Source organism: Delphinapterus leucas, chromosome 19 (assembly GCF_059928025.1).
Source record: "Delphinapterus leucas isolate spDelLeu-1000000601 "Yukka" chromosome 19, BTC_Dleu_Yukka2, whole genome shotgun sequence".
Classification (NCBI taxonomy): domain Eukaryota; kingdom Metazoa; phylum Chordata; class Mammalia; order Artiodactyla; family Monodontidae; genus Delphinapterus; species Delphinapterus leucas.
In genome coordinates, this window is record NC_143147.1 from 58,897,269 (window position 1) to 58,918,618 (window position 21,350).

The window sequence follows — 21,350 nt, forward strand, 5'->3', positions numbered from 1 at the left end:
TCTTAGTTCTCCAACCAGGGATTGAACCCAGGCCCTCAGCAGTGAGAGCAGGGAGTCCTAAACACTGGACCGCCAGGGAATTCCCTCCAGCCACGTTTCAACTGTGAGATCCTGTTATCCTTCCAAACTTATCCTGTTTAAATGGTGAGAAGGGTGTTGGTTTTTGTCTCCAAAAACTGAAAGTATTTTGCTGATTCAAGACCCACCAAGATGAAATTAACAGGGTTGGGACTTGCGGTTCCACTTGGAAAGGACTATAGTCCAGGTCATGCCCACCAACCCACCCATTTATCTCTCCATCCATCCATCATATGTACATTTACTCACCCATCTGTCACCCACCCACCAATCCACCAACTCTCCCCTTCCATCCACCCATCTACCCATGATCCACTTACTCATTCATTCACCCGTTCACCCACCCACCCATCCATGTGTCCATTCATTTGCTCATCCATCCTTTATCTATCTATTCCCCACTCCAGCAAGCCACCTTTCTATGAGGAGCACTGACAATATTCCAGGCCTGGTATCAGGTACCAGGGCCACAACAGTACATGAGACCTTGCATTAGTCCCAATCTGGTGGAAGAAATAACATGTAAATCCAGGGGGCTCTGGGGCACGTGAGCAGGGCATGTATAACCCAGTTGGGGGAAAGAGAGGGCCAGGGAGTCTTCCAGGAGGAGGAGTCTGTGGAGCTTCAAAATGGGTAGTGAGGAAGGGCCTGCTGGGCAGAGGCCAGGAAAGGTGGGTGGCTTGAGAAGCCTGAAGAACAGAGTAGGGGGTCGGAAGTACAGCAGGATGCAAGCTGGAGCTGCAGAGCTGATGTGGCGGGCCTCATTCCCAGGCCATTTGGGAAGGGCAGAGGCGTGACCACCGACGAAGGAACCCATCATATCCTTCCTTCCTGGTGTTCCATCTCAGTATCAGCCAACCACTCACGCTGGAAATGATGATATGGAAGGAAAGAGGGGCCACAGCCCCTCTCCCGATCCTTCCCCCGTCAGTTTGCTGGAGGAGAACTCGGGCACAGCAGGAAGTGAAATAAAGACAGCAGAGTTAGTTTTGTGGCCTGTCTGTACTGTGTTCATAACAACGGAATACAAGAGCAGGTACCAGCTACAAAATACGAGTTGTGTGATTTCAGTGATTCCGCCTATATTTGTGTTTCAAACGGGCATCACACATTATAAAGATGAATGTTAAACGCATGCTAATAATTTAAAGTTTTCTTTACTTAGAATGACATTACATAGCAACTAAAAAACACCATGACAAGTGGAGAGACCATGGAAGAAAGGGAAAACGTTTATGCTTTCCCTTCTTTGATGGAATTTTCCGTGACTTTTGAGCAGGGTCCACACTCTCCTTTTTTTTAAAAAAATTATTTTTTATTTTTAAATAAATTTATTTTATTTATTTATTTATTTTTGGCTGCACTGGGTCTTCGTTGCTGCGGGCGGGCTTTCTCTAGTTGTGGCGAGCAGGGGCTACTCTTCATTGTGGTGCGCGTTCTTCTCATTGCGGTGGCTTCTCTTGTTGAGGAGCACAGGCTCTAGGCGCGCGGGCTTCAGTAGTTGTGGCACGTGGGCACACTCTCCTTTAACTGGGCCTCATAGGTTTTGTAGCAGGTCCTGCAGATGACGGAAGGGACTCACTTTTCCCTGTGGGTTTTGGGTGCAGTGTTAGGAAGGCCTGGCCTGCTGGGGCAACTCTCCCTCCTTTAGCCTCAAACACAGGTGACTTCAATCTCTGTCAGCGCGAATTGAGGTGACTGTGGCCCAGCTCCCAGGGAGGAGCTCACCACACAAAAGTGCCCTTTCAAGACCCCTGCTTGGAGCTAGGGGACCCCAGGAAGAGTGGGGGCAGCATCCTGCAGCTCCGTCCTGTGACTGCCTTCCCCAGGGGCTGGAGGATGGGAATGAGGCCAGAGGCTTCTTGTCTGCTTGGGCTTCACCCCCAATCGCCCCCCCACTCCCCCCCACCGTGGTCTTGGCTGCTTCCATCCCCAGGGATGCTGAGCACAGGAGTCGTCTGTGTGGAGCCTGGACGGATTGGGGGCTGGGCTGATGTGTGACCGAAGGCTGTGCGCTCTGAACCCTCCTGGATCTGTATCCGGCCAGTCCGACTGCCTGCCCTGCGCAGAGGCAGGAGGCCACACCCCCAGGTAGTGTGGGGACAGCTGGAGGAGCCCGGGCTGGAATCCGAGCCTGGTGGCCCTTGTCATCATCACCGGTCCCTGATGGGCCCTGGACGTGCAACGGGTGCCTGGCTTGGGGCTCAGCACCTGCGAGCCTGGAATTTCACTGGCTCTCCTGTCATCTGAAAACTCGGCCTGTGTTTGGGCACCCAAAAAACGGTAATAACACTAGTGGGCAGTGACAGCGCCCACGTCCCACGCACATCTGCTGCTTCCCAAACACGTGGCCCACTCCACCTCCATGGCACCTGACAGAGCAGGCGTGGTGACCGCCTCTCCATCCCTGGGGTCGAAGGCCTGTGAGCTGCCAAGTGTCCACAAGCGGAGGCCGGCCTTTCACCTGCAGAGGTGGTGGCAGGGCCCACTGTGGCCACTTCTAGAGGAAGGGGTGGGCAGTGCTGCAGCGGGGGCAGCTCCTCATTGATTAAGCCCGTGCTGTGTACCAGGCCCTCTGTGGGCCTCACTTAATTGACTGCCATGGCTGTGGGCGGTGTGTGTGTGTGTGGTTAGTGCTATATTTCAGTGGGGAGACCAAGGCCAGATGAAGATGATTGTCCAGCCCGATGGCTGGAAGATGGGGAGAGGCTTTGAAGGCCGCCTGGTGGCTACAGCCCTGTCAGCAGCAGCTCTTCTGAAGGAGAGATGAAGAGTGAGTCTACCCTCGGGCCAGGCGCCAGGTGGGGCTCCTCCAGGTCCTGCTGGAGCAGAATCTGTTCCTCACCCTGCGAGGGGGCCTGAGGATTTGACAAAGCCCTGGCGCGGATCCAGAGGGCCCGGCCAGGCCCCCTGCCCTCAGCCCTGCCCCCCCGCCATCTGTAGCCTCCCTGCCCGGGACCCCTGCCTTCGTGAAGGCTGTCGTCCCCCCAGGCCCAGCTCCGGCCCTCTGCCTGGGGAGTGGAGGGGGCTGTGTCCCCAGGGACAGCCCGTCCTGCGCTCCCTGTCTCCATCAGCTCTCGGCTGTCACCGGCTCTAATTACCCAGGCTCCATCTGCCTGGGCCTCTGCACAGCTGGGGAAGCTCTCAGAAGCTGCACCCCACGCCCAGGCATGTCACATTCCTGTATACCTCCCCACCGCCCCGCTGTCCTGCCCAACTGCAGGGCAGCCACGGGTGCAGGGAGCCTGGGGCGGGGGGTGGGGGAGTGGGGAGGGGGCTGCCGCTGCTGGATGGGGGAGCCTGAATGCGGCCCAACTGTGCCCCAGGACTCCCAGCTGTGTCTCCCTCACCCCCCCCATCCTAGTCCTGTCCCCCGACCTAGCAAAGAGAAGTCAGAAATTTATCACTCTGGGTCTGTTGGGGCCACCTGGAGGAGCTCAGTGTTCTAATGGCGAGGGCAAGGGCAGGACTTCCCCACATGAAGGGGACCGTCTGACCTTCCAGGGTTGCCTCCCACCCTGTGGGTCACAGCCTTCCCTGGAGCCCGAGCAGGGCCCATGGGCCCTGTGGTGCCTGGGCAAGCCGTGTTTGGGGCACACCTTTTAGGAGAGATAAGTGACACCTTTGATCCCAGGGACGCTGCCCTGGAAGGGGGCCCATCCTGGGGAGATGTCCCCGCTTCTGTGGCCTGGGAGGACCAGATGCAGAAGGGGCTGAAGAAGGTGGGCATTTGCCGGGCTCCGGCCACCATTGCTGGCTCCTCCCTTCTGGAGCATGAAATGGCAGTTTCCTGCCGGCTCAAAAAACCTTCGAGGTAGCTCACCCTGGCAAGCCTGGGGCGCGCACATCTGTAGCCAGAACATCCCACCCTTTGTCCCCACTCCTCAGATGTAGCCTGGGGAGCAGGCGTGAGGCCTCATGCCTCTTGCTGGCCTGCTCCACAGAGGGTCCGTGGGGCAGGGAGGAGGGTGAGCTGAGTGCATGCTGGGGTCTCAGCCCGGCTCTGCCCCAATCTGCCAGGCTGAGGCTGAGCGGAAGGTGGCCATGGTACAGCCTGGCATCCTGGTTTAAGGAGGATGGAATCCCAGAGCAGGCGGGGGGAGCACATGGCCTGCTGGTTAGGGGTTGGCAGCTGCTGGGGTCAAGTACCAGCTCCTAATCTGCTTGGTGCGTCAGGAGAATGAGCTCAGACACGGCCCTGACTTTCCCGCACCCCCAGATCTGCCTCCAGCCCCAACAGGAAGGGAAACACCTTGTGAATTTCCCAGGGACCTAGGTAGGGAGCCCACCCGCCCATGCAGGGCCTGCAGGGATGGTGCCTGGGGGTCCCTGTGTCCAGACGTGCGACTCTGCACCTTATGTGCCCAGGCAGCTCTCGCCTCGTGTCTGGAATTTTTTAAAAAAAGGGGGGGATAAATAAAGTAGATGAAAGCAGTTTTTCCATCTTGTCAAATTCTCAACCACCCCCTCTAATTACAAGATGATAATGAGATTCAGGGGAAGTTTTCTCTTGGTGGCCAAGATTACAATCTGAAGCTTTTGTCTGATCCCAGGGACATCATAAAGGTCACACTGTCTCTCCAGCTCAGCCTGGCTGCACAGAAGGCTCTCCCTGATGGGCCTGGGGACACACTTCCCATTCCCCGCTGCTGGATAGGACCTGGCCAAGGGCTCCCCCCTCAGACCAGGGAAAGGGGAGGCCCCAGTGTGGACCAGGTCTACAGAGGCCACATGAGGCCCCAAAGCTTAAATGAAGGCGAGCTTGGAGACGGGTCTGGAGTGGTGCAGTAGTGTTCTCTGTGTCCCCTTTCCCCTAACGTGGCCTAAAGCATCCCCAGGAGCCAGTCCCACAGGCACGGTGCTGGACTCCACCACCAGCTAGAAGATGCTACCTCCCTTGTCTCAGCTCAGGGGGCAGAGGCTAGCAGCCCCTCGTGCAGGGAGCTTGGAGCCACAGTGACCTGTGCCCAGGCACTTGGCCTCCTGTTATGTGGCCTTAAGCAAATCGCCTTGCCTCTCTGAGCCTCAGTTTCCCCATCTGTAAAATGGAGAGGGTAACAGTTAGGGATTACCATTGGCTGCCTCTAGTAGGAAGTCGAGAAGTTTGCCCTGGCCAGGCTGCCACCAGGACCTGGGCTCTACTCTGAGTGAGAAGAGTTGGAGCTCTGACTTTCTGCCTGCCATGTGATGAACAGACTGCAAGGAGGCCAGGAAGTGCCAAGTGAGGAGAGCATTGCAGTGGTCCAGGAAAGAGATGATGATGACCGGGACCATGGTGGAAACAGAGGAAGTGGTAAGATTCATGGGTATCTGAACATGGACTCAACAAGATTTCCTGACAGATTGGATTAGGGTTCTGACTGAAAAGGAGAAGTCAAGGATGGGTCCAGGGCAGCTGCAGGAGTTCCAGCCATCACATCTGCATTCCAGGCAACAGGAATGAGGCAGGGAGAGATAAAAAGGACCATTGAAAAGGCTTTCCTGAAGTTCACCCAACACTTCTGCTAACATTGGTCAGGTCTTAGTCACATGACTGTCCTGACTGCAAAGGGGGGATGGGAAGAGTAATCTCTTTGCTGGGTACAATGCCATTGACAAGGACAGAGAGATGTTGTTAATAGGGAGAAGGACAGCATGGACACTGGTCAGGAAGCCACTTGGAGATGCTGATCACTATACACTTAGCCCAGCGTCAGCTCCCAGTGGGCACAGGCGATGCCCTGAGCGCTGACAACCTGGGCCAGGTGGCGTGTCCCACGGACCCTCTCCACCTGCAGGAATTAGGCGGGAGTTTCTGTGGTTCTCCAGGGTGAGCGCTGCAAATTAGGTGGTGTTGTGAACTTGGCCCCATAGGAGGACATGGTTGGCTTGGGCAGCGAGGGGTGGCCAGGAAAAAGGAAGAGACAGGGCCAAGGTGGGGTTGCGGGGTGGCTGAGAAGGGCACCAGGGAACCATTGGCCAAGGAGGGGAAGGATGAACCTGTCAGACGGAGCAGATGAGGCCGTGGCAGGGGCTATGTCTGCGGGAGGCCTGCTGTGTGGACACACCGAGGGGCCTGAAACCCGGGAGTGTCCAGAATGGACAGCATGGTAATGTTCGTGTCCTAGGGCTGCTGTAACAAAGTTCCAGAAACTGGGGTACTTAACAAATTTATTCTCTCCCAGTTCTGGGACCAGAAGTCTGATATCAGGGTGTCAGCACAGTCAGTTCTTTCTGAGGGAGAATCTGTTCCATGTCTCTCTTCCAGCTCCTGGTACTGCCGGCCATCCTTGGCGTTCCTTGGCTTGTAGATGAATCATGCCAATCTCTGCCTCTGTGTTCACAGGTGTTCTCTCTGTGTGGGTGCCTGTGTCCAAATTCCCCCTTTTTGTAAGGACACAGGTCATATTGGATTAGGGCCCCCCCCATATGCTGAGGGACTGGGGTTAGGAATGCACACATGAATTTGGGTGGGTGGGGGGTCACATCCACCTTAAGCCTGCAGGGTAGGAAGGTGAGGGTGGAGATTGCAGCAATGGCCCCAGGCTTGGGAGGTCACAGGCCCTCATTAGTGGATGTTGGGGTCCTGGGACATTGGGAGGCAGCTCTGCTGATGGCAGTTTCTCAATTTCTTGTAGAAAACACCCCTTGGCCCTCTCCCTCCCCCACCAGGCATCCTGGGGTGGGTCTGTCCAGTGAGGTCCCTGGGGAGGGCTGTGGGAGGGCATCTGGGCCAGGCTGTTGGCTGGGAGAAAATGTAGGTGCCTCTCCCCAGTACCCCATTCTGGTGTCCTGCCTTCCAGGAAAGGGAAGAGGGGCGCCTCCCTGGGTGACCCCTTGGGTCCCAGAGCCACCTGAGGAGGGGAGGCCTGGTCTACCCTTGGCCCAGCTGGCTACTGGTCTCCCTCAGGTCTGGGTCAGCTGGCCTGGCCCCTGGTATGGACAGGGTCTGCTTGCCTCCTGGGCTTCTGACCTTCCCAGTCTCCAGAGATTTGGGACCTGCATGGGGGGCCCTGGAGGACTGGATGGTTAGTCTGTGGTTTTTCCAACAGAGGGTCTCATGGCTGCCCCTGCTCCAGACAGAGGCCCCTGGAGGCAGAGGGAACCAGTGTCAAGACCCCTGGAAGGCCCTGCCGGCCCCCAAGGCTCTCCCAGGCCCACTCAGCCCAGGTGCCCATGAGCAGCTCCTCTCCTGTCTTCCTCTCCCGGGCTGCTGGCCCCTAGCCCTCCTCCCAGAGCCCGAGCCAGCACCGGTCACCAACAGCTTGAGATCTGGGAAAAACCCTTGGTCCGTGGCTTTAGGGGCTGGGGCCAAGGATGGACTCTCAAAACTGGGCCCACTCAGTGGGGGGCTAAGGGTGGCCCACCCAGCTCCCCCTTGTCAGCCCCAGCGAAGCTCCCTTGCACCTGGGCAGCTCCCCAGGTATCTCCAACTTGGGCAGCCCCTGACAGAGGAGGAGGGGACATAATCATTACCCTCCTATCCTCCAGGCCACAGTGGGGCCAGCCCCTGCCTCCCCACCTCACATGCTCCCCTCTCCCAACACAAAGGGGCCTATGAAATGAACTGAGCAAACGTACTTTGCAAAACACCAGGGCCTCCCCTCTCCTCTCACACCTCATTAAGACCTGACCACCCCCACCCAGAAAACCAAGGTCACGGCCAAGTGTGTGTGTGGGGCCAGGGGGCGGGGCGGGGGGGGGCGGCAGTCACGAGGTTCCCTGTGAATGCAGTTACTCCACGTGGTTCCAGCACTGCCCCTTCCTCTGAGGAGGAGGCCTGGCGGTAGGACGGGGTTGGTGGATTCCCCCAAGCATGTGATCTAATTGCACCCCGCCCAGCGGATGCTAAATGAAATCCATTCCTGTCTGCTGGACCTGTTGTCAGTTTTATGGCTCTGGGGTTATATAAACAGCGGGAGGAGAGTACAGGGAGTCAGGGCCAGGGGCCTACCAGGCCTGGGCTCCCTCTTCTTTCCCTCGGCCACCTCCCTGGGCTCAGGGCAGCCTCCAGGCTCTGCTCAGACACAGCCTGAAAGAGGGAGAACCCAACCAGAGAGGGGGATGGGAACTTGGATATCTGGACAGTTCAGCCACTGGGCTGGCATGAACATTTAACTCCTGCTTGCTGGGGTGATGAAAGCCCAGACCCCATGCCAGGGTCCCTGATGCTCAAGCCCCCCCCAGGGCCCCTAGTATTCATTTCCAGGGGACCTTCCTGGCCCCCCATCATGCCTCTGGTTTAGAAGCTAGAGACACAGATGAAAAAGCAGAGGATTGCCGAAAAACAATGATGCTCTCCAGGAGAGAAGGGACCAGCCCTCACTGGGGCTTATACCTGTGACCTCACAGAGAATCGCAGAGCAGGGTCATCAGCCCCATTTTACACCTGAAAACACTGAGGATTGATCCAGTGTCCCAGTAGCCAGGGCACAGCCAGCTCCATGGCCCTGGCTCTGCTTACCACCAGCTCCTGGGGCCCAGGCCACCTTCTCCAAGAGCCCTTCTCTGAAGCAGCCACAACTCTCATGTGGATTTAACCCAGGCTGGGTCCCTGCATTTCTCTGGTGAGGACTGAGGTGGGGGAGAGGGAAGGGAAGGGGAAGGAGGTGGTAGAGGGGCTCACCCTTGGTAAAGCAGGCACCACCTCCGGCCCCCCACCCCAGTGTGGGAGAAACAGGATCCTTCACCTCACTACAGACGTGCCAGGTGGGGTCAGCATGCCCCTCTGTTTGACGACCTAAGTCGCCAGCCTCCAGAGATGGGACCCTCATCCAGCCCCCTTCCCCTCCTTCCCCTGATGGTGCCCATGGCTGTCACCTCCAGCGACCAAATGGAAAGTTGCTGCCACTTCAGTGATGGGTGCCCCAGAACAGGCTCAGAGTGGTTCATTAACATGCCCAGGTCACAAAGTCTTTGTGCTCCAGAAAGCTCCCATGGAACAGTGGTGTCCTGTCAGCTCTGCTTATTGAACTCATGTGTCGGTATCAAGAATGGAGGGGGTGTAGGTTCAGAAATAGCTACAGCCCTGCCCTTCCCTGCTTTACACTTCAGTCCCTAAACCTTTAGGTGGTGCAGGGCGAGGTGAGTGACTGTGTCAGTGGGAATTGCAGGTGGGAGGCCACTCAGAACCAGAGTGGGATAGAGAGGGAGTCCGGGATGGGGGTGGGGCAGCCCAGGGGAGGGTATTGGAGCCCAAGTGAGGTGGGGGAGCATCAACTCGGGCGTTACAAGTATGGAAAGGGAGAATACCAAGATGAACGCTGTGGACCTGGACCCTCAGGGGTATTTGGCGATGTTGCTGTGAAAGTGTGGCTTTCAATATATTTAGATGGACGTTGGAAGAAACCTATATGTGAGTGTGGTACACACGTGTGTCTTCTAATTCTGTCCATTGAGGGACCAGGAGCAGTGGCATCCCAATGGCTGAGCACACACCCAGGGCCCAGATCTTGGTCTCTATGACTAGTCTCCCACTGGAAGGACCCAGGGCTCCTTGGAGAAATGATTGATTCTGGAAAAGTACAGGATGAGCTAGGAACATCTAATTGTGCAGGAAAGCAAGGAAGTGCTCAGAGAATGATGGGGACGCAGCACAGGACACAGGAGCCAGCTGAAGGGGCTGTCACCGTCCAAGTCCAGGAAATTTGAGCATCAGAATAACTAGTGATAGTAATGGATGATAACCCATTGAATACAATAGGAAACTAGGATGATAACCCACTGAATACAATAGGAAACCACAGTGATATCGATACATTAGTACGTTGCAAGTTTGACAAGGAGCAGGACAGTTAGTTTCAAAGTACCTCCCCACAAACCACTCATTTTTTATAAAGGAGAAAGATGTAACTTTAACGTAACTATCTAATCAAGCAAGCAGAGAGAACATCACCAGTAATGGGACAAATCAAAATCATCCAGCACCTGATAGGATTCAGTGGAAACACAGCAGCACATCCATGATATTCCTGCCAAAGAAATGTAACTTGAATTTCATCATGGGTGTGGGTAGGCAGAATACTGGCTCCCCACAAAGATGTGCACCCCTTAATCCAGGGAACCTGTGAATATGTTACCTTACATGGCAAAAGGGACTTTGCAGCTGTGATTAAGGTTACAGACCTTGCGATGGGGAGATTATCCTGGATTATCCGGATGGACTCAATCTAATCACATGAATACTTAAAATTGGAAAACTTTTCCTGGCTGGGTCAGAGATGTGAAGCAAGAGGGAGTTGACCCCCTCACCCTGTTGCCAGATTTGAGGTTGGAGGAAGGGGGCCATGAGCCAGGGAATGCAGCCTCTAGAAACCGGGAACGGGCCTCAGTTTTCAGCTGGCAAGAAAACGGGGGCCGTGCTCCTACCACCCGAAGGAACTGAATACTGCCAGCCACCCAATGAGTAGGAAATGGAGTCTGAACGAGAGTTTCCAGAAAGGGGGCGACCTGCTCGCATCTTGATTTCAGTCCGGTGAGATCCATTCTGGACTTCTGACCCCCAGAACGTTAAGAGCAGATTTGTGTTGGTTAAGCTGCTAGATTTGTGGTTATGACAGCAATGAAAAACTAATATAATGAGGAGACATCAGACAAACTCCAATTGAGGGACACAGGGCTACTTACTAAGCACATTGAAAGAACGCAAAATTCGTAAGATCAACAGCTAATTAGAAAAATGGGCAAAAATGAATAAGCATTTCAAGAAGAAATGTGAATGGACAGTAAAAATATGAGTAGATGATTAACCTCATTTGTAATTAGGGAGAACAAATTAAAAACCACAGTGAGATTCCATTTTATTCACCATATTGGCCAAACTGATGATACCATATGTATGTGACAATGGAACTCGCAGGGTCGAGTTCCTTGTGCTCCAGGCCCGGAAAGACACGGCTCAGGATCCCAGGTCCACAGGAGGATTAGCGGGGTGCTGGGACAGGTGAGCGGCCGCCCGGCCCCGCCCCGCATGCCCTACCCTGCAGACCCAGCCCCCACCTCTCATTGGTTTGCGCCTCGTCAAGCCCCGCCCCCAGGCCTCGCCCTCCCGCCTTCCCCAGGCCCCGCCTCCGCAGGCTCCACCCAGGCCCGCCTCTCGCCTTGAGCGCCTTGCCCGAGCCCCGCCTCCTTGTCGTCACTTCCGGGAAGAGGAGCTCGCGGAAGGCGGAAGTGTGTGTGCCAGGGAGGCTGCGAAGCCGGGCTGAGGTGATCCTGGCTGGCACCCCGCGGCTGCTCTGGGTCTGGGCGTGGGGACACGAGGGTGGTCAGCGAGAGCCAGCGGGGAATGAAGCCATGAGGCGGCCGTGGGGTCTGGCGGGGTCTGGAGGTTGACTGCTTCCGCCGCCTTCCCGCGAGGCCGCCTCCTCCAGGCAGCCACCCGTCCCCCTCAGGGTCTCGCGCCCCGCCGTCGTCCCGGCGCCTCGGACTGGGGCTCCCGGGCCCCCAGCCCCCACGCTATGACTGCGGCCGCCGCCTCCAACTGGGGGCTGATCACGAACATAGTGAACAGCATAGTAGGTGTCAGTGTCCTCACCATGCCCTTCTGCTTCAAACAGGTGAGTCCAGTGGGCAGTGGTCGCCGCCCTCGCCGCCCCGGGCTCATCCCCTCACGGGAACTAGGGCTGGGGGAGGCGGCCCTGCAGCTCTTCCGCCTCGGGGCTGCAAGAGAAACCGAAGGAATTTCCTCAGTGAAAAACTTAAGCATAATTAATAACAGACCGAAGTGCAAGTGTAGCAAAAGAAAATGATCTTTCAAAAATGGAAAGTGACCACAGGATTCAGTGTTCTTTTTCTTTACTATTATTTTTTAAAACTCTGACCTGACTGCACTTGTATTCAGAAGCACACAAGTCAAACCCCCAGGCCTTGGAACTAGATTGGGGTGTTGGTTACAAGGTGATTACTAAATTCTCCAGAGTGTACGCTTAAGATCTCTGCGTTTCACTGTATGCCAATGTTACCTTGATTGAAAAAATCTGAAATGTTAAAGAATTGGTGTTATCCCAACATTAAATACTGCATGAAAGAAACTCACCATTTTTGAGGTGTGAATTCATTTGGCTTCTGTTTAATTCACAAATAGACAGGCATTTGGTACGTTAGAAAAGGGAGATTGATGGAATTATCAAATTGGGTAACCTCTTTCCTAAAAATGAACTTCTTAGCTTCCTGTGTGCCACGGTGGAGGTGCCGCTCCACCTGCCTCCTAGGGCAGGAGCTGTCCACTACCTGGGTTGCTTAAGGCTGGGGGAGGAGGAGTGGGACATCAGAGAAGAACAGGTGGCCAGCAAGGCTTCAAAGACCAGTCTTATGTGATGAAACCAAATAGGTGGAAAAAAATGAAAATAAGATGGACATTTTGGAACTGAAAATGGGCACCAGTCGTTTAATTTTAGATTAACACTTTGCATTTTTCATATTTATCATCTTTTGGATAAAACTAGCAAAAAGAAAGAAAATGCGTTTATGGTTCCCATGTGAGTGGTTGATCTGACTTGGTTGGTGAGCATGTTGGCAGGAGGACAGAGACTGCAGGCCTATGTGGAAGGCCACGCTGGCGGCTTCTAGAAGCCCTGGGGCAACATCTGTGTCTCGGTGTGTGAATCGCAGTGTGAGCCGGCCACCTGTTTCTGGAAGGACTACATGTCCCAGCGTGCGTTGCGACTTGCCTGGCGCAGAACTGCATCCTGGGATGTGTAGTTGGCTGGTCCTGCATCTGTAAATGCAGTGCTGTCATCCTTGATGCCTGTCTGCCAAGTGCCACCATGGTAGGGCTGTGGTGATTCAGATTTGAGTATCTGCCATGTGCTGGGCACGAGGCCCCTGCCAGAGCATTTAAACATGGGCCAGGCTGACTTGCCTGGGGAAGAGCTTAGAGGTGGGGGTCTGCATGCAATCCAAGACCTGGAAGTGGTTTGCCCTGCTCCGAGGGCCTGGCTGAGTTAGGACACTCTCTCACTCATCTCTCAGCATCTTCTCCGTGAGAAGCCGTCAGCCAGAACACAATGTGAGGTCAATGGGCAATTTGGAGATGTGTGTTTTGATCTGGCAGCCAGGTCATTTAAAAAAAGTTTTGGTTTGCGTTTTTTGTTTGTTTGGTTTTAGTAATTTGGGTACTTTTTCAAAAGAATTAACATTTTATTGAAGTGTAACATGCATACAGAAAAGTGGACACATTTTAGGTGTACTCTTGATGGATTTTCCTAACATTAACAAACACATGTAGCCAGTTCCCAGCTTAAGGAGCATAGCATTGCCAGCACCCTCCAGCCCTGCCTTCTTACTGAGGGTCCCCCTCCTACCCCCAGTACCACAGGTCAGTGTTGCCAGATTTTAACTTTACGTGAATGGGTCATGTTGTAGGTACATTTCGATGTCTGGCTAGCATTCCTCAATTTATCTGTTTTTTAACCTTTACTAGGCAGGCATGGTGTTTCCTATTTGGAGTACTTTGAAACTTGTGCACAGGCTTTGACCCTGTGGACGCATTCTGTGGGGTGGTGACCTGCGTGCAGGAGAGCTGGGTCGTGGGCTGTGTGTGCGTTCCGCTCTGCTAGATGCTAGTAGGACAGTTGGTTGTTTCTTCAGTTTTTGGATTACAGATAAACCTGTTGTAAACATTGGCATGCAGGTTTGTGCATGAACACATGTTTTCATTTCTTTTGGGTAAATACCTAGGAGTGCAATTGCTGGTCAGATGGTGAGTGTCTGTTTAACTTATAAGAAAGGCGTAAATGTCATTTTTAATCTCTTCCTTCCAGAATGTGTTTATCACTCGTAGCTGTTGATCCAAGTGGCTGGAAGGTGGTTTGCTGTAGGGTGTCTGCAGGGAACTGGGGAGACTGGCAACCCCTTGCTGTTCCTTGAGACTCTGGGAGGGGCTGGGAAGGAACCAGTGTCCCTGGTGCTCTTTTGGGGTCATGCACAGGCTTTATGTCTTTGGACAGAGCCTGTGGCCACCACATCCAGGAAATTGTCCTTTTAATGCTAGGAACCGCTGCCCATAGGCACGGGAACTAAACAGAGCTGGGGCCTCGTGTCTAGGGGGCGGGGGCCGTGGGGAGGGCTGTTGGTCGTCGCACATGCTGTTCAGTGTGAGAGGTAAAGATGCCGGGTAGCTTTATTTTGTTAACATCTCTTTCTCTCCCAACCCTACAGTGTGGCATCGTCCTGGGGGCCCTGCTCTTGGTCTTCTGTTCTTGGATGACGCACCAGTCGTGCATGTTCCTGGTGAAAGCCGCCAGCTTGAGCAAGCGGAGGACCTACGCTGGCCTGGGTGAGTGCATCGCCTCCCCAGGGAGCGCTGGACCTTTCTCAGTGCCTTCTTAAGAAGTGCAGTGGTTTGGGCCTTATTCTTTTCTTTTTTTTTTTGGCCGTACATGCGGCACGTGGGATCTTAGTTCCCCGACCAAGGATTGAACCTGTGACCCTTGCATTGGAAGCGTGGAGTCTTAAACACTGGACCGCCAGGGAAGTCCCTGGGCCTTATTCTTTTAATTACTTTTCTTCCACTTTATTCCTTTGAACAGCAGTTTCTTATTTTAAAATTTAATGCAATTAAAAAAAGACTTAACATCAACACACATTTTAAAATTGAGGTGATACTCATTCTCCTGTCTCCCCTTTATGCAAATCCACACAGAGAGCCCTCTCTCAGTTCAGGCAGCCTCAGCAGCCTCCGCTCCTGTGCCCAAGAGTCCCCAGAACCTTCCTTCCGAGCTGCCTGACTGGGATCTTGCTGCACATCCCCACTTCGAATGCCATGGGCACACTGTCCTTGGGCTCGGGTTTGTAGCTGGGAGCAAGTCACCATCTCCTCGGTGCCGTCCTCTGTTTCCTGTTGTTGTTGGTTGCAATTTCGTTTCCTCTAGATCTTTCTTGCTTCCTTTGATTTCAGCCGAGGCAGAGAAGGCTGTGCTTTCCGCCTCCTTTCAGTTTGACTATTTCCTGGGAAACTTGGCTCTGAGGGCAGGGTCCCTCACTCTCCTGCCCACCTCAGGGTGATGTGTGCAGGCTGCATTCTCTCCACTGCCTCGGAACTTTCAGCTCTGCACTCCATTCTGGGGATACATGGTGTGGGTGTTGAAATACCAATGCACGTGGTCTCAGGAGCCGGCCCTGAGCACTTCTAGGGAAAATTCCTGTCCTCTGGCTGGAAGTCCCTGACCCTCCAGCTAGTGTGTAGCCAGGATGCTGCGTCCGCTCGTGGAGGGCCTGGTTGGGCCCTCAGCTCACAGCTGTCACGGCAGAGAGGAGGCAGCAAGAGGAAGTGGTGTGCAGAGTTCCAGGGGCCAAACAAAATAAAAACATCTGCAGGCCCCACATGTGGGCTTTTGGCAGCGTGACCTCTGGTTTCCTTCCAGTCTGCCTACTTTGCATTGGCATGGAGGTACTTACATTTGTTCTGACCTCAAAACTGAAGGGCTGCTTCCTTCTCTCTCCGTTCTGATGAGAATGGTGATGTCAGACCTTTTTTTTTCTTTAAGTATTTTTTTTTTAAGTAATCAATTTATTTATTTATTTTTGGCCGTATTGGGTCTTTGTTGTTGTGTGCAGGCTTTTCTCTAGTTGCAGCGAACAGGGGCTACTCTTCGTTGCAGTGCGTGGGCTTCTCACCGCGGTGGCTTCTCTTGTTGCAGAGCACAGGCTCTAGGCGCGCGGGCTTCAGTAGTTGTGGCATGTGGGCTCAGTAGTTGTGGCTCATGGACTCTAAAGCACAGGCTCAGTAGTTGTGGCGCATGGGCTTAGTTGTTCCGTGGCATGTGGAATCTTCCCGGACCAGGGCTCGAACCCGTGTCCCCTGCATTGGCAGGCACATTCTTAACCACTGTGCCACCAGGGAAGTCCCTGTCAGACTCTTATATTGCTATTGGAGTCATTTGGGGAAGTGAAATTTATCAGCTAAATTTGCGCCCCGCCCCACCCCACACATGAGACCAAATTCTACTTGGGATTAAATGTGCTCCTGGGCAGGTTCCTTCCTCCGTCTGTGGGGCCATGGCCTTTAGGGTGACCCTTTCTCCCCACTGAGGGTTCCTGTAGCAGACATCCCACGAAGTGCTTGGCTGTGCCCTGAAAGAGGATGGGTGACCCTGGCCTGGGGAGGCCGTGGTTTTTGACAGCTGCCTGTCTGAGTATTCTTAGAAAGTCCCTGAGAAGGCAAACTGGTTTGGCTAGTTGTGAAAGATTGAAGAAAACTACCCATGGACACCCTTCTGCATGGCTGGCTGGGGCTCCTACCTTTAACTGCTTGTGGTGACTGCAGCCCAATTCTAACTGCTAGAAGCAAAAAGGATCAGAAACCACCAGTGGTCTCTGGTTATGTCTTTGGTACCAAACAAGATGGCTCAGTTGTGTGAACTCCCACAGTCCCCCAGGCTCAGCCTGCAGCATGAGCTGCCCTTCATCTTGGCTCTGTCTTGGCATAGTCTCAGAAATGGACAGGCCCCACCGCTTGGAAAGGAGCCCTAGACAGGAAGAGATGGGAATCTCTCGGACCCTGTGGGCCAGCAACCCTCCCACACTTCCTGAGCCATCTCCTGCTGCCTGCAGGCCTTTCTCTTGTCCTCTGCCTTCTCCTGGCCCAGAGCTTGCGCTGCAGCCAGAGAAGGTGGCCCAGGAGGAGAGTGCTCACTGCATCCTCGTGCCGCAGGCCCGGGGAAATACAGTCTCTGTCAACAGAGCCCCCAACACATGTCTGCTGGGCCCATGGGCATCAGGCAGGTGGGGGTCAAGGAGATGGACAGACCTGGAGACAGTGCAGGCCATGGTGCGGAAATTCCTAGAAAGGCTGTCGCAGCTTGAACAAATAACCTTTTTAAACTGTCCGCGCTCCGAGGAACGGGTCGGTGGTTTTCTAGCGTTTGAGTTTGCGATATTTCTGTTTGGTCCCTCCCTGGAAATAACCATAGCTCTGCTCACTCCGCTCTGGCCAGTGCGTAGGCATCGCTGGAGAATGAACTTTGCCAGTTTGGGGAAATAAACACTGGTGGATTTTTTATTGGTGTTTTGTGTGTGTTTTTGTGGTGTCTTGTTTGCTGCTTATGGGCTGGTCCACTTCTTACCTGCTCCTCCTTTGCCCTGCATGGCCTACTTTTGAGTGGACTTTTCAAACTCCATTTTCAGAAGATATACAGCTATGTCAGATAGCCAACTGCCCCCAGAAGCCGTGGCCCCCTCGAGGCCACTCTGACCCGGGCCCTGCCCGAGGAGGGTGGCCGGGCCTCGCAGCCAACTCGGAGGGCTCAGTTGTGCGCAGCAGATGCTCTGGCACCATGTCTGTGGTCCTGTCATCTGCCCGCCTGGCTTTCCGTGGCCCTGGTCAGCCTGCTGCCCGCTCATGGGTTGGGTGGGGCCTGCAGAGGACCTGTCCCTCCCTGCCTGTCAGCGGTTGCGTGACCTGTACCTGTGGATACTTGGCTTGGGAAATGAGGGTCGTAAAACCAACCTTTCTAACACCCAGGATTCTCTGCACCCCCTACCCCTCATTTATCCAGCAAATGCTCATCACCCCCTGGCGGATGGCAGTGGGGAGTCAGCTGCCATCCAAGGCCTGGCTCTGGGGAGGGCTGGGTTGAGGTCATCGCCCTCAGCTTGAACAGCACGATTTGGTGCGTGCTTCCCCGCTCTGCCTGCCGGGCAGGAGGCCTTGGACTGTGGGTGGTGAGTATGGGAGTGGGGCTGGGGTCCCACACTCAACGAGGCGGGCTAAGAGTCAGTTCTGTGTACACAGCGGCCATGGAGCCGTGAGCGAGGCCATGGCCCCAGGAGGACGAGCTGAGCCAGCGTCTCCAGGGAGACTGGAGAGCCCCTCCTGACACCAGTCCTGGCTCCGCACCTGGTGGGAGTGCCGGCTCCTGGCCCCCGTGAGGCCTGGCCCGTGAGCCGCAGCGAGCCTATCACAGATGGAGAGGGAAGGCCCGACCCAGGAGCGTGGGGAAGGGACGCACCTTCTCAGAGACCACCCCGCACGCTCCTCCCAGCCTCTCGGGGCAAGTCTGGTGCTGTGGTTCCGGCCCAGAGGGGCAGGAGGGCAGTCCCCGGCTTGCCAGGCAAGAGGCTGAGGGCCGGGGGGCTGCCAGGTATTTGTATCTGTGACGGGATTAGAGGTTACTGAGGGATGGACACTTGAAATGGTGGGAGGGGTGTGGGGGGGGCTGGCCCAGGTGAGGAAAGGGTGAGAACGGGGCTGGAACCACAGGCCATCTCAGCACAAGCAGCAACTCGGGGGCAGCCCCGTGAGGGTGTCGTTCTAGGAACCAGTCGAGTCTTTCTGGGTGAAGAGGTGCCACCTCCCGACTTGACCTCTGGCTTCCTGGAGCAACATTAGCTTCCTCTGTCCAGAATGCAGGTGTGTTCTGGAACTTTCTGTGGCAGGGTGCTCTGAGCATTTGGAATACGCTGAGATGCTCAGCTTCTTTTTGGAGAAGGAAAAGGAATGGGATGGCTGGGCCCTAGGCACCTTCACGTTTGGGGCACCGGGCTCTGTGTCTTAGATGACCCTGAGGTGCGAGTGTCTGTGCAGTAGTCAGACAAGCTGGGAGGCTGAAGTGACCTCCCCAGCAGAGTGACCCCCTTTGCTTCTCAAGGCCACCTGCCCTGTGGCTGTGTAGCCCGGGTCAGGTGCCACGCTCACTTGCTTTTGGCAGTGTCATGCCTTTTCCTAAGTAATTTGAAAGTAACAAGCATCTTTGGACTCATTCATATCAGTCGACCTTCATGTTCCCTACTTTCCCAGTCTCCTGGGCGGCCCTGGCGCTGTGTGAGGGAGGGACAGGGGCAGGAAGCTGGGGCTGTGCTGTCACATGCACCCCCTTCTGCTTGCTCCTGGGAGACCAGAGCTTCTCTCTGCCCTCGTCCTGCTGGACTGTGGGGATGGGACACAGGGGTTCCCGGCCACTGTTAGGTCCTGGGAGGGACCTGCTGAGTCAGCTCTTAATCTCGCCTCTGCAAGAAGCAGCTCCACTGTCAGGAAGGAAGGGCAGAGGGGCTCCTCTCCGCTGTAGGACGCGCTGTTCACCAGCAGGGCAGGTGGGGGCAGGCCCGAATGTACTTGTCCCCTCCTGTTCCAAAGTACCACATCTGAGATTTTCTTCTGAAATTACAGAGGAGACATAGCGGCCCTTAGCCAGGTCCCCTTGGTGTGGCTGTGAAAACCAGATGTGCTGGGGCTAGGCTGAAAGCCCTCCTGGGCACCCCCTACCCCTGTGCAGCTTCTGCCCCAGGCAGGCCTCTTTCAGCTTCCTTCACAGCTGCCCGGCTTGCCCAGAGATAAACTGTTACTTCGCTGGGATGGTTTTTCTTGTCTTTTTTTCTTTCCTTTTCTTTTCTCTCCTTTTTTTTTGTGTGTGTGAGAAAACCAACCCACACTGGCTTTGTTCTTATTTGCTGTGATTCTTGTTTGTTGAAGGTAGATCTGAAAAAGAGCATGGGACCAAGATTTTAAAATACCCCCTTTAGGGCTTCCCTGGTGGCGCAGTGGTTGAGAGTCCGCCTGCCGATGCAGGGGCACGGGTTCGTGCCCCGGTCTGGGAAGATCCCACATGCCGTGGAGCGGCTGTGCCCGTGAGCCATGGCCGCTGAGCCTGCGCGTCCGGAGCCTGTGCTCTGCAACGGGAGAGGCCACAACAGTGAGAGGCCCGCGTACCGCAAAATAAAATAAAATAAAATAAAATATCCCCTTTACATCCATGGAACTCCAGACCTGCAGGTTTTTGTCCAATTGCCTTTCACAGCTTTTATTAGTAACATTTTTACTGATGTGCTTCTCCCACTGTTGGACTGAGCTGTTCATTTTCTCCCCCACCCTCCGCCCACTAGCGTTGCACGCCTACGGAAAAGCGGGGAAGATGCTGGTGGAGACCAGGTAGGTGGTGCCATTCTGTTGGGGTAATTCTCTCTGTTCTTCACCTGTGGCCAAAGAGAAACTGGAGGATTGTTACACAATGAGCTGTATGTTTTAGATGCGGATTGGTTCATAGCTTAAAATATTTCTCTGAAGTGTTACTTACTAAATAGCTGAAAGTTCAGTTTATTGTACCCTTAAAATGATTAGTGTCAAGGCTGAAAGCCGTATTTAAGTCTTACTAAGAAAAATATAAAAATGGAAAACCCAGGGAACATAGCGAGGGGGCGCTCCCACGGCTGCACTTCATCTCTTGGTTCTGTTCCTGAAGCTCATACGCACCCCCCACCCCGCCCCCTGCCCCGGACACTGTTGCATAAAGGTGGCATTAAACTCATATTCTCCCTTTGGAGTAAAATTTTATGAGATGAAAAAATGGCTGGGAAATTGCACTTTTAGGCTTCTAAATTAGGGAATTGCAAACTGAAAAGGATAACCTTTTCTAAAGCAGTCGATTGTTCTTTTAACTTGTCTAACATCACAGTGCATTTCTGTAGCACCTGAAAGAACTTTTAGAACCTCCTGTGGAGAGAAAAATGTAATGCCACATAAAGAAGAGTTCAGTGTTACTCAATATTCATTCTGAGTAAAATAGCAAACTCCACAGCCAAACCCTGTAAACCGCTGAATGTTGATACCACATCTCCCACTCAGCCCCTCCCTTGGGTTGTTGCGTGTCAGCGGCCACCCAGCAGGGATGGGGGCACGTCTGGGGCTCCCCGGGACCCTGGTGCTCAGCTCTCAAGCCCGCGCCTGCCTTCCTTGCAGCATGATTGGGCTGATGCTGGGAACCTGCATCGCCTTCTACGTTGTGATTGGCGACTTGGGGTCCAACTTCTTTGCTCGGCTGTTTGGGTTTCAGGTAAGGACATCTGCACGTGCGTTGGAAGGCTTGTGGCTGCTTGCGTGGCAGCCCAGGGACACTGTTTAAGTCCACATCTCAGACGGGTAGTGGGAGGGGGGCCGAGACCAGCATGCTGTGTGGTGAAGGGCCTTGGGTCAGTTCCGGGGCTCCGGGTGGGAACCCCAGGGACTAACTGGGGCAACGCTGGCGCGCCCTGCAGGTCACGGGCGCCTCGCGCGTGCTGCTGCTCTTCGCGGTGTCCCTGTGCGTCGTGCTGCCGCTCAGCCTGCAGAGGAACGTGATGGCCTCCGTCCAGTCCTTCAGCGCCATGGCCCTCATCTTCTATGCCGTGTTCGTGTGCGTGGTGAGTGCTGGGCCACCAGCCGCCTTCCAAGGATGACAGGACGGTGATGCAGAATCGTCCACAGGGGCGCGGTGGATAGACGGGGCCGGCAGGGGAGGGGAGGCCTCCAGGGCAGGGAGTGAAAGTGTGATGCTCCTCAGTTCACGAAAGACCTTTCATATGGGGTTTGTGGCCAGGAGTCA

General features: G+C 54.6%; 1 protein-coding gene across 5 annotated transcripts in view; it reads left to right on the top strand.

Annotated features, from left to right (window-relative positions):
- The first annotated feature begins 11,204 nt into the window (after nt 1–11,204).
- The window catches only part of SLC38A10 (solute carrier family 38 member 10), a 44,895-nt gene continuing 34,749 nt past the window's right edge, over nt 11,205–21,350 (top strand). For all 5 annotated transcript variants that reach the window (XM_022589346.2, XM_089901558.1, XM_089901557.1 and 2 more), the window contains exons 1-5: nt 11,205–11,612; nt 14,215–14,332; nt 19,876–19,921; nt 20,729–20,822; nt 21,025–21,168. In XM_022589346.2, the coding sequence (XP_022445054.1) occupies nt 11,514–11,612; nt 14,215–14,332; nt 19,876–19,921; nt 20,729–20,822; nt 21,025–21,168 (501 nt within the window). In that variant the 5' untranslated portion in view covers nt 11,205–11,513. The remainder of the gene's footprint in view (nt 11,613–14,214; nt 14,333–19,875; nt 19,922–20,728; nt 20,823–21,024; nt 21,169–21,350) is intronic.